General features: G+C 35.8%; 1 protein-coding gene across 1 annotated transcript; it reads right to left on the bottom strand.

Moving 5' to 3' along the window:
- Positions 1–673: 673 nt before the first annotated feature.
- LOC136263863 (probable outer membrane protein pmp20) lies at positions 674–6,287 on the bottom strand. The gene is made up of 2 exons (XM_066058487.1): positions 806–6,287; positions 674–747 (listed from the first exon to the last, which is right to left on the bottom strand). The coding sequence occupies exons 1-2, from the start codon at positions 6,285–6,287 to the stop codon at positions 674–676; spliced, it is 5,556 nt and encodes a 1,851-aa protein (XP_065914559.1).
- Between the last annotated feature and the right edge of the window lie 7,294 nt (positions 6,288–13,581).

Raw genomic sequence — 13,581 nt, 5'->3', positions numbered from 1 at the left:
CTTACCGGTCTGCCTCAGATTCCCTACTCATGTAACATGGCTGGTTTCGAAGCTTGCCCCCACACACTAATTGAAAACCCATGCACTGGATGATAAGTTAGTTATCACCCAATGATAGTAAGTTAGTTATCACCTAGCGCGGCGGTTTGACTCTCCCACGCACTGGGATATGAATGTAGTTATATAATTTCACAACCACTTTATTTGATTTGTAATTTATACAAATGCACAGTGGAAAACAACACTTACATATCAACTACGGTAGCATTCTTCCTTACATTATCGTCAATATACATAGTAATACCAGTATCCCTCACAGGTACTTCAATGGTTGTATTAGGTTTGGGTTTGCAGTATGTGACAATTTTCTTAATGATCTCTTTATATATGATCAGTTCCATTGTAACAAATGCTATTAATGGTAAGATCACAAAAAGAATGATAATTGCCGACAACACTCCTGAACCAAAACTGTCGTACATTGATATTACTGAAATGAACAACATTATTTGTAAAACAACTCCATCAAAGATATTAAGAATTTTACCTCCATAAGGTTTGGCTATTATGTGTATCAAAGCTACTAGTATGTTTGCTATGAGTAACAAAACTTGTGAAGTGTTGTCATTGGATGAATTAATTGTGAGTAGTAAAATTATCCCCATTCGACAAATCATGTAGTAAGCAGCAAAACTTCTGTACTTGTCTCTGTAACATCCTTGAAACTGGTCAAGCAATGGTTTGAACCTAGTGAAGTTGATCTTGTGATTAAGGAATGGTTCAAGTAGAAGTAGAAGTGGTAGACCAATGACAATCATTAGCGTAAATAATGCTGCTACAATAACATATGGTAGATGACGACCATGAAAATACTCTATGTCAGGTGACAGGTATGTGTAAACCTTATCCACATTATTAAATGTCAGTGATCTCAACAACAGTAATGAAGTTGTGGCCACAGAAGTGTACGATAATAGCAGAAGAAAACATATTACACGAATAATTCCTCTACTTAGAAATGCTGACAACTTGTAAGACATTCTTGCTGACCGGCATATTATTCCTACAATGATGATAACAGCTAGTGGATGTACATAATGAATGAACTCTTGGTCAATTCCAGTCATAGATTTTACCAAGCAGAACTCTCCTAGAAATTGTGGAGACACTTTAGCAATGCTAGACATAATGCTAACAGCAGTATACAGTGTTTGTGATGCATACAAATGTTGATCCAGTAAAATTTCCAGCATACTGTAATAGTATGTAATAACATACAAGTAACCAATCTCAACATGATAGTATGTCATAATAAACACTGCTATAACCAGAACTATCCAGTATATCACTGACAATATGATAACCAGTATTGTCTGTCCATTTGTACACTTGCCAATGCTAACACATTCTACAGAATCAAATGAGAGAGTATATCCTTCCTCACAACTACCACAAGCAGTACCAGATCGGTGTGAACTACACTGATTCATTCTCACAGGTGAGAGCTGATAAAATCCATTAGTAGTTTCACAACAAGTAAAATTGCAATAATTGTTAGGACAAACTGTCACTGTTGATTTGCCATCAACTACACCAAACCAGTGACCTCTTTTGATGGTTGATGTGCTACCAGAACAAGACACAATGTCACTGCCATCATAGCATACACACTTTTGAGTAGTATTATCATAGTGGTAACCAAGGTGACATGGTGATAATTCTGCTATAAGCTGGACAGAAATTTCTAAATCACTATTTGTATATGATGCAATCATGATTGAGAAATTGGTAGTGTCAGAAATCTCCTTGCCTGTTACACTGATCCCTTCAAATAAATTACAAGCTATTGACACATATTTTGTCCCATCAAGATTATGATCATGATTTTCACCACTTACCACAAAGTCCACTCCAACAGCAGGTCGGTCATGAAAGCTTAGTACACAGGCACTGATTTTGATGTTTTGGCCAAGCATTATATTATCCACAAAGTAAGTGTCACAATTATTTATTGTATTGGTAGTATTGATACAGGTAGCTGGATTATACAGAACTAGATGACGGGGAGGATTATTGTGTGTCACGTCTAACCCCACAATGCTGCTATTCAAACAAATTTCATCACATGATGCTTGTATGTGCATATAAACATCATCACCCACAAGAGCAGTATTGCTGCTAAACTCGACCCTTGTGGTATTAGATAAGATACTGCTCTGATTAATTTGCTTAAGTTCACCGTAAATGGCACCACCATAAACAGTAGCATTGTTCTGATTAAACATAACATCAGATTCACTTTCAAATGTCATAGTAAAGTTATTACCAAAGTATATTGCTCCACCATTCTTATCAGCCAAATTATGATTAAATCTTGTGGATGACCTCTTTGCAAATTTTATGTTAGACTTTTGGATATTAACAGCTCCACCATTTGTCGCTGTATTACTTCTAAAATTTACTTTGGCATTTCCTTCAAATAATATCCATGAATACTCTTTGCAATACATTGCACCACCTGTAACTGCAACATTGTTAACATATGTTACTGATGAGTTTTCAACAAATACCATATTACTTGTTTGATGTATATAAGCAGCACCTCCATGTAAACTAGCTTCATTGTTACTAAATGTCACTTTTGAGTTACCATCAAATGACACATTAGAATATGTTGTTGAGTATACTGCTCCACCATCAGTCGCGTGGTTATCAATAAATGTCACAGTTGAATTATCATCAAACATGATGATACATCTCTCATCAGAATAAATGGCTGCTCCACTTATGTTGGCTTTGTTAGCATCATATGTCACCGATGTGTTTCCATCAAATGATATGTTAGAATGTCTTTTGGAGTACACCACTCCACCATATTTAGCTTCATTGTCACTAAATGTCACTTCTGAGTTGCCATCAAATGATATACCAGAATTTGTTTCTAAGTATACAGCTCCTCCATTAGTGGCATAATTGTCAACAAATGCTACTGCTGCATTATCATTAAAGATGTTGATACATCTCTCCTGTGAATATATAACACCTCCACTAACACCGGCTTTGTTAATTTTATATGTCACTGATGTGTTTCCATGAAACAATACTTCTGAATAACTTCTAGAATACACTGCTCCTCCATATCTTGCTTCATTGTTGCTAAATGTCACTGTGGAGTTTCCATCAAACGACACATCAGAATATGTTGTTGAGTACACAGCTCCTCCATTCACAGTAGCACTGTTACCAATAAATTCCACTTTTGAATTATTATCAAACACGATGATACACCTCTTATGAGAATAAATGGCTGCTCCACTTATGCTGGCTTTGTTGGCATCATATGTCACTGATGTGTTTCCATTAAATGATATGTGAGAATAACTCTCAGAGTACATAACTCCTCCAACTCCTGCTTGATTGTCACTAAATTTCACTTTTGAATTTCCATCAAATGTGATGTTACAGTTCCCAAAAAAATTAATAGCTCCCCCATTATCAATGGCATTATTACCTTTGTAGTTCACTGTTGTGTTTTCATCAAATGATATTTGGGAATAACTTGTAGAGAACACTGCTCCTCCATCTTTAGCTCTATTGTCAATAAATGTCACTACCGAGTTTTGAACAGCTAAGATGCTGCATCTCAAATGAGAATGAATGCCTGCTCCACTTATGCTGGCTTTGTTAAATTGATATGTCACTGAAGTGTTTCCGTCAAATGATATTTGGGAATAATACCCAGAGTTCACTGCTCCACCAAATTTAGCTTCATTGTCACTAAATGTCACTTTTGAGTTCCCATCAAATGTGATGTTGCAATTCCCATAAGAACGAAGTGCTCCTCCATTATTACTGGCATCGTTACCTGTATATATTACTGTAGTGCTTCCATGAAATGATACTTGAGAATAGCTTCTGAAGTACATTGCTCCACCATGCTTAGCTCCATTGTCACTAAATGTCACATTCGAGTGTCCATCAAATGTAATACTGCAGTTTACATGAGACCCAATAGCTCCCCCATTTTTACCAGCATAATTACCATTGTATTTCACTGTTGTTATTCCATCAACTAACATTTTTGAATGATTTCTGGAGTACACTGCCCCCCCATATAGAGCTTCATTGTCACTAAATGTCACTTTTGAGTTTTCATCAAATGTGATGCTGCAGTTCACATAAGAATAAAGAGCTCCTCCATTTTTATCAACACGATTACCTTTATATATAACTGTTGTGTTTGCATCAAATAATATCACTGAGTAACTTCTAGAGTACACTGCCCCTCCAAATCTTGCTTCATTGTTGCTAAATGTCACTTTAGAGTTTCCATCAAACGACACATCAGAATATGTTGTTGAGTACACAGCTCCTCCATTCACAGTAGCACTGTTACCAATAAATTCTACAGTTGAATTACCATCAAACATAATGATACACCTCTTATGAGAATAAACAGCTGCTCCACTCATGCTGGCTTTGTTTGCGTTATATGTCACCGATGTGTTTCCATCAAATGATATGTGAGAATGTGTTCTGGAGTGCACTGCTCCACCATATTTAGCTTCATTGTCACTAAATGTCACTTCTGAGTTGCCATCAAATGATATACCAGAATTTGTTTCTAAGTATACAGCTCCTCCATTAGAGGTAAAATTGTCAACAAATGCTACTGCTGCATTATCATTAAAGATGTTGATACATCTCTCCTGTGAATAAATGGCACCTCCAGTTACACCGGCTTCATTAATTTTATATGTCATTGATTTGTTTCCATCAAATAATATTTCAGATTGACTTCTGGAGCACACTGCTCCTCCAAATCTTGCTTCATTGTCACTAAATGTCACTTTTGAGTTTCCATCAAATGTTATGCTGCAATTTTCAAAACAATTAAGCGCTCCTCCATTTTTATCAGCATGATTCCCTTTATATTCCACTGTTGTGTTTCCATCGAATAATATCTCTGAATAACTTACATAGTATACTGCCCCTCCATAAGTAGCGCTGTTACGACTAAATGTCACGTTTGAGTTTCCTTTAAATGTGATCCTACAGTTATTATAAGACTCAACAGCTCCTCCTTCACTAGCATCATTATCTATAAAAGACACAGTTGTGTTTCCATCAAATAATATTTCTGAATATCTTCTAGAGAAAACTGCTCCTCCTCCAAATGTAGCAGTGTTATTGTTAAAGGTCACTGTTGAGTTTACAGCAAATAACATGTTGGAATTTTCAAAACACAGAGCTCCACCACTTCTGCTTACTGCATTGCTTTGAAATATTACCACTGTGTTTCCATCAAATAATGTTGCAGACTTACTTATGGAAAACACTGCACCACCATATGAAGTAGCAATATTGTTTACAAAATTTACAACTGAAATTTCTCCAAAGTATAATGTAGAATTATTAAGAAAGATTGCTCCACCACTAGTATTTGCTGAATTATTGTAGAATGTGACATTAGAGCTGTCTTTAAATTCAACAATTGATCTGCTGCTAAAAATTCCTCCACCAGCAACCACTGTGTTTTGCCTGAAAACCACATCACCTTTAATATGTAGTTTATGTTGTGAAAGATAAATAGGTACTCCTTCATTGCTAACAAATAATGAATTTTGCAAGTATGAAACTTGTAGCTGTCTATTTCCTGAACCATCAATAAAGATAACACTCTTGGAAACCCCATTGTAAGAGAAATTACAGCTGTTAATCACCAACTTTGTTTGGGTACAAGTTGAACCATCAGGTGCATACTGCACTGCTGCACCATGACCTCTATGTTGATTATTATGTGTAAACACAGAATTGTTGATGTGTATATTTCCTGACACTTTTGAGAATACTACAGCTTGTCCTGTTGAGGAATTAAAGGAGCAACTTTGAATGATAAGGTTGGATGATTTATAAAATCTTATTCCTGGATATGATGATCCATTGCTAGCCGACCCACACCTCTCCCAGTCAACGCTTTTAATAGTAACATTGTTGCAGGAGATGAAGTTTATTGCTCCAGTACCACAGCTTATAGTGGAATTTCTGCGTCCAATTATTGCAATATTCTTAAGATTTTCTACAGTAATTTTTGAATTCAACACAACATTTGATCCAATAATTTTGATCGTCATATTATTAGTAAGACTACGGACTGCACTATCAAATGAGTGAAAAGAGCGATCTCTAATTACACAGCAACATTCTACCTGATCATATCCTGTCTGTGAACCAGGTAGAGCAACTTTTTGAGAATAGATTTCATTGGTTATTTCCTCAGCCTTCATGAAGACCACAGACAGTAGAAAAACACTTACAATGCTGGCTGTCAGCATAACAACAGTGGATACCACAGTAGCAGATGTGAATGATAATTTTCAGGACAACTGATGTTTGAATTGATACAACTATTTATACTATCAGAACCCATACATCTTTCAGATGCCATACGTATGTATTAACAGCCATGTTATACGTAAGGACTTCATATCATAATGCTTGCTATATTTTGATTTTTCAAGCCAGTACACTTATATGCCACACCATTCAAGGTTTGCATATCACAACAAATGGAATGATTCTACATCTGTTCTTCAGTGTTAACAGTAGTAAACTTTCACAGTACAGAACCATAAACTTTTATGTCCCATTTTTGTAGTTGGCCAACTACAGAACATTTCACACTGATTTGCAGGCCCAAGGTTACTTTCCTCTATAATACATAGTTCCAGTGTGATACCAATGCATAAAAATCTTAATTTGCTATTCATAATTTTAAAGTGGTTACTGCTGTTGTGATTGACATACTTTTTAGTTTTATTGTATCATCACCACCTCAAGCACAATAATTGCTCAACACTTCAACTTGATAAAGGATCATGAAGTTTGATTGGTGGAATCAGAGTTCTAAAAGCAGAAGTTGTATATACATGCAACTCAGATAGTTTTTTGTTGTGCAATGTAGTATATTTTATCCTGAGAAGACAATTCTAGGCACAGCAAATTTAGAGTTCAAATCATATATAAAACAACACTGGATACATAATTTGAACACATTTATAAGCTGTGGATAAGTTTATAACCTATTAATTGCAGTTCAGCAGGTAGTCCAAACTAATATTCAACATGATTGAAGATAGACAGGATGATTCCTTAATTGAAAGTTGATAAATTAACCCTTACTATACTATTGCAATCTGCAGGGAAATATAAGAGGAAATTTATTAACATTACAATAGTCCATAAATTTCTTAATAATTTTGTTACACCAGGAACACATCAAATCTTCTATTCAAGAATTGTCTACAGGATTCAATGTACTCCTAGTTAAATGTATCACTTGTCGAAAAAGATTTATGAAGTAACTGAATGCGACAGAACAAAAATATTTCTGACACGAGTAGCTGAGTTGTGAGGCTTTTGAAATATCCCATACAATTAGAATAGGCAAATTTGGGTGGGAATGTATGGAACATGAGGATAAGTGGTTGTTTCAATACAAACCATTGGACAGAAACACATGAATGCTCACCTCATTCTTTAATAGTCCTGATCATGACTTTTGTGGGAGTTGACTATAATACACTGTAGACTATTGAGTAAAGTGTATATGGACTACAACACACCATATGTATACTGCTAACACAATATTTATGGGTGTTCACATCCTCTGAACTAAACAAGGATGTTGATGTATGTTTGTTAGTAGTAAACAGTTAGTTAATGTTGCATCAGTCACCACACCATTTTTCCTGCTTTCCATGCAGTTAACTTAGAGACAACCAATAATTATGGCTGTTGTAATCTTTATAGAGGTTAAGGTTACAGTCTTGAGAACTTTATATATTTTTTGTAAATGTCTCTTGGTCTGTCCATCCCAGCTACACACACACATATATATATATATATATCCAGTTGTCTTCACTTCCTATACGTATAATCATTTATAAACTCTATCTAGACATCCACCTAATGTACTGGCATATATACATGCCAGTCTATTATGCTTTTTGTGTCTAGGATTTTTTATTAGCATCTATGTGAGACTCTGTTAATTAAATTTTATTGGCCTACAGGGTTCAATGAAAAGTACAGAGTGAATTAAAAAATAATGCTGCAAAGCACAGTGACAAAAAAGCAGGAATTAATTGAATCTTATCCTTGCAGCTTGTATATAATGATCATGTTTCAATCATCAACACAATCATGATCAGTAGAACCAAGAGTTCATGATATAAAAAGTTGTAATTATTTTGGTCGAATTGTCTCACTTATAAAGGCACGCACGTATGGCATATGTGTTTATCACAACCTATGATGAGTGCTTCATAAAGCCTGCTTCAGTACATGCATTGGTTGGTGAGACTCTAAAGGAGTGTAGATGAACAGACAGGTTTCTTTTCAGCTTTTTAACTGTTATGATTTTAAAGTGTATAATTGTGACCAGATTTTCAAAAATCTGTCTTAATGTCACACATGAAATACATAGAAATTTCTATACTTATGTGTCACCACGTACACTTAAGCACTTATGCACCTGTTAAAATATTTCACAGAATTTCTTGCAATTCAGGGTACTGACTACTAATCTTGTAAAGGTGAGCAGAAGTTTGTAATTCCTTATTTTAATTATAAATATTCTACTCGTAAAATGTGACAAAATCCGGTCAATATAGCTACATACATATTATACAAGTTTAAGGAAAAATTAGAAATTTTATATTTGATTAGGGATCATAGAAAAAAATGTAGGGAAACAAGGGAGGTCGCCTACACCTGCAGATATACTAGTAAACATTTAATCTCTATACCCAAGACCAAGACTGAATTAGGGATTAAATGTTCACTAGTATATCTGCAGGTGTAGGTGACCTTCCTTGTTTCCCTACTTTTTTTATGATCCCTAATCAAACTTAAAATTTCTAGAATTTTTCCTTGAACTTGTTTGTTTACTTTTTTGTGACTGGTGAACCCACACATACTGCATCAAAAGAAAGGATGGCGCCAGAATTAATGTTTTCATCTGAACGTGCGCCCCAGCTATCAAAAACTACTTTGAAAGTGCAGTGGTCATTACGCTTCGCTTTCAGCTATGCTCAGCCCGTTACATAGCGCTACAGACAAAAAACAGTAGAAGTGCCTCTACAATCCAGTCACCACAAAAATACGACGATTCTCGCGCCCTCAACTAGCTATCAATTACTGCCTAAAATTATTCTTTACGCAATACGCGATCGCAGTACGGAATTTCTCAAACGGACATGAAATCCTCAGTAGTATATATTACGTACCCATACGTAGTATATAATATCTATGCGTTTACAAATGCACTGTAGGGAAGCCATGCATCGCACTACCGCGAATTGGCTGTCAGCAAAAAGAAATGGGACACAAATGAGGACAAAGGTGAGTCCATGATGCATGCATTGTACGTACCAAAAGACACGTCTCGGGACGAAGCTACGTTAAACAGTGAAAAATTTGAGCCCATAACCTTAGCCGTTATCAAGTTACGCTTGCCTGCAGGCAGGCAGGCAGGCAGGCAGGCAGGCAGGCAGGCAGGCAGGCAGGCAGGCAGGCAGGCAGGCAGGCAGGCAGGCAGGCAGGCAGGCAGGCAGGCAGGCAGGCAGGCAGGCAGGCAGGTAGGCAGGCAGGCAGGCAGGCAGGCAGGCAGGCAGTAGAAAATTGCATGGAACAAGGAAAACCCAAATCTCCATGATCCCTAATATACAGTACTACCATACTGTGTGATACTTATATACAATTAACTGTGTAGAGCAAGCGATGAACCAACAAAGGTGAGGTACCAAAAACAATCTTTTGTCTTTTTTTCTTTGCACTACTTGTAATTGTTTGTATGCCAATGATGAAGAAGTGATATCTGCCATTAGTTTGAAATTGATGAGCAGCTGTGCAATTTGTAATGGTGTTATATCAGGTACTCTTTGATCAGCTTCAGCTTCAGCTTCAAGGAATTGTTGTATGCTCCATTCACTCTACATGGATACTCTTTACAAGGTGTAATTATGTGACCAGACCTGCGATAACAGGACATGTGCATGGGCACAAACTGCATCCTATCACATGACAGATCATATCTCAGTGCCAGAATGGATTATTTGCATTCTATTAAAAAGCGAATTGCACTTTAATGGCTAATGTAGACTAAAAATTGCATGGCCACACTGAATGCCATAAAAAGTTGAGAATCATGATAATTTTGAAAATGTAGCTATATATAGGTGCCCACATGCCCTATTTTTCAGGCATAGCTGCATCCATGTATGACTACACACACACACCAGCATTTGCAGGTTGATTCTCTGGTTGGATGGAAGAAACTGTTTTAGAAGACTCTGAGCATTTTTCTACATGCCATTTTCATAAGTAGCTTCCAGCTTAGTTAATGCTACAGTATACCAAGCTTCAATTATTAGACTAGTTTAATTGTATTCAACCCCAAAAAAATTGACTTACTCTGGCCAGAGAGAAACTATCATGAATGATGAAAATATGTACAACAAACAACAGTATAAGCATGTGAGTCCTCGGGTAACATGTGACCACAAATAGGACCACGAATGGAACCAATGTGGGCATGGCAAGGAAAAAATACAAATAAACTACAATCTTTACCTAATTAGTGTTCCACTCTTTACCAGACAAATTCTTTTAGAGGAGATATTTTGAGTGGTCAAGCCATCCATGGACTGCAACAGAGGTCATAGTCATGCACACTATACTTTTTATTGATCTGATGTGATATGTAAGTCCCTCTTTCATGAAATACTCAACTTCATGTGCTAAGTATGTCAAGCTAGGGAGTCTGGGGGCATGCTCCCTCAAGAAAAGTTTCAAAAATATATGCTTTGAAATGGCATGTGGAGGCTATTCCATGATATACATGATCAATCGGCTCAATGCAATGCCATGTAGTTGATTCATTGGAACACTTTTGAAAAGTAATTTAAAGACAATTAAATGATTTAGACCAAGCGGAGCAATTGCACAGCACTATAATTTACAGTGAATGCTTAATTAGAGTATATTACGATGACTGCTCTATTGGAGTATCTCAATCTTTTTCAGCATATAGCTGAAAAGTGGTCCAGGGCTGTATCACCATGGGCCCCGGCTTGCTTAGTACTACAGCCATAGATTCTATTATGTGTGGTACAGCAATGCTGCATAGTAATGTTTGAGTAGAAACTTTGGGGTGCCAAAACTCAGGCCTACTCAACATGAATTGTTGAGCATTTTTAGCTGCCTCGGTTGCCTCAATGGTAGCTACGCCACTGGAATATATGTTAGCCTTATTTCTTCAGCAAGTTAGTCTCCCCAGCATTAACAAATGCTGAGTGAACTCTATTCCATGTAATACCTCTGTTCTTACAGAAGGGCGTAAAGAGAGGGGGTTTCTGGAATCAGGAAACCCCTTTGACAGCGAAACAGTTTATAAAATAGCCTGCCTCAGTAAGTGTGCAATTATTAAAACTATCTAACTAGAGAGTACAAATACAATAAATATTATACTACCTTTCAGAATTTAATAGTCTTTCATTGTGAGTCTCACTATCACTCACAGCAGCAATACATGTCAATTGCACTTTAATGAGAGTATTGTTATAATCGATTGTGGGTTTTTAAGTATAGCATGGAAACGACTTCTAACAAGTGACAGGTGACAAGATGGTTTTTTCAAAGGTGCATATATTATAGTAACGTATTACAAGTAGCTAGCTACACAGAAAAATGGAATATTCAACTAGAGTAGGGACCATCGATAAAAAGTACTGAAACAAGCTGGAGTAGTGCACGATATATATTTATATAATAAATCACAGTAAATAGTTTTGAGTTTGGCCGCCTTTTCTTTGTTCATAGCATTGCCATATACAGGAAAGGCGGCCAAACTCAAACTATTTATTGCTATCAGAGAATCTATACACTTTGCTTTCTTGAGAATCAAATTTGAGTGGCATTTATGAAGATGCGCACAGACTTAAAGCATCACATAATTCTCATTAATACTTTAAACAATAATATTGTAATATCTGATTAATATTTACAACTTGCATATCTCACACATGGCCGCACTATGACATCATCACTTTTTGTCACAGTTAACTCTGGATGCGCACTTTTTTTACAGCTATAAGCTGTTTTGGATGGGATAATATTTACAAAAAAAAGTTAACAAACAAGTACACAGAAAAATTTGGAATTTTCAACTAGAGTAGGGACCATAGCACATCGATAAAAGTACTGAAACAAGCTGGAGTAGTGCACGATATTAAATCACAGTAAAACAATGAGAAGTGTTATATCCCTACTGTGCTCAAGATACCATAATAAAAATGCACAGTAGAGATATAACATTTCTTATTGTTTTACTGTGATTTAATATCGTGCACTACTCCAGCTTGTTTCAGTACTTTTTATTGATGTGCTATGGTCCCTACTCTAGTTGAAAATTCCAATTTTTTTTTGTGTACTAATGTCTTGTAATTTTGAAGTCTGATTGACATACTTCAAGTTTTAGTTTTATTGCATCATCACCACCTCAAGCACAATAACTGCTCAACTCTTTAACTTGATAAAGGATCGTGAAGTTTTATTGGTGGAATCAGAGTTCTAAAAGCAGAAGTTGTATACATGTACTGTCACACAATTCAGATATGTAGCTTTTATTGTGGAATGTAGTGTTTTATCAAAATACTTAAGAAGACTATTCTAGGCACAACAAATTTAGAGTTTAAAATATATAAAAACAACACTGGATACATAATGTGAGTACATTTATAAGTTGTGGATAAGTTTACAACCTGTTAATTGCAGTTCAGCAAGTAACTCAAAACTATAATATTGATAATAAAGTAATGAAATTAATATTATTGAAAATAGACAGGACGGTAAATGATTATATAGAAAGGTAAGATAACTGGATATATATGTATATAGCTGAGATGAATGGACCAGAAGATATTTACAAAAAGTTCGCAAGGCTATAAACTCAAGCCTCTATAAAGACTACATATGCACATAATAATTAACAGCCAATCTCTAAGTAAATTGGAAAACAATAATTTGCAGCACAAACAATGTGGTGACTGATGTAACATTAACTAACTGTGTGCTGCTAACAAACATACATCAACATCCTTGTTTAGTTGAAAGGATGTGAACATTCATAATATTGTGTTAGTATAGTATACATAGTGGGTTGTAGTCCATATATACCTTACTCAATGGTCTACAGTGTATATAGTCAACACCTACAAAAGTCATGATCAGTATATATACTATCAAAGAAAGAGATGAGCTTTCATGTAACCCTATCCAATTGTGTGTATTGAAACAACCACTTATTCATGTTAACATCATGTTTGCCACACATTCCTGATTGTATGGGGATATTCCAAAGCCTCACAACTTACTTGTTCTGGCTACTCATATCAGTACCATTTTTGAAAACAGTTCTGCCATTTAAATTGCTTCATAAATCTTTTGGCAGGTAATATGTGTAACTAGGAGCACATTGAATCCTATGGACAATTTTTGACTAGAGGATTTGATGTGTTC

Source organism: Dysidea avara, chromosome 8, assembly GCF_963678975.1.
Source record: "Dysidea avara chromosome 8, odDysAvar1.4, whole genome shotgun sequence".
In the NCBI taxonomy this organism is placed as follows: domain Eukaryota; kingdom Metazoa; phylum Porifera; class Demospongiae; order Dictyoceratida; family Dysideidae; genus Dysidea; species Dysidea avara.
This window is presented reverse-complemented; position numbering and strand designations above follow the sequence as displayed.

Coding starts and splice junctions, on each gene's coding strand:
- LOC136263863 (XM_066058487.1), bottom strand. CDS start 6,287: ATGAAGGCTGAGGAAATAACCAATGAAATCTATTCTCAAAAAGTTGCT. Junction 748..805: donor TACGCTAATGATTGTCATTG/GTCTACCACTTC, acceptor CAACTTCACTAG/GTTCAAACCATTGCTTGACC.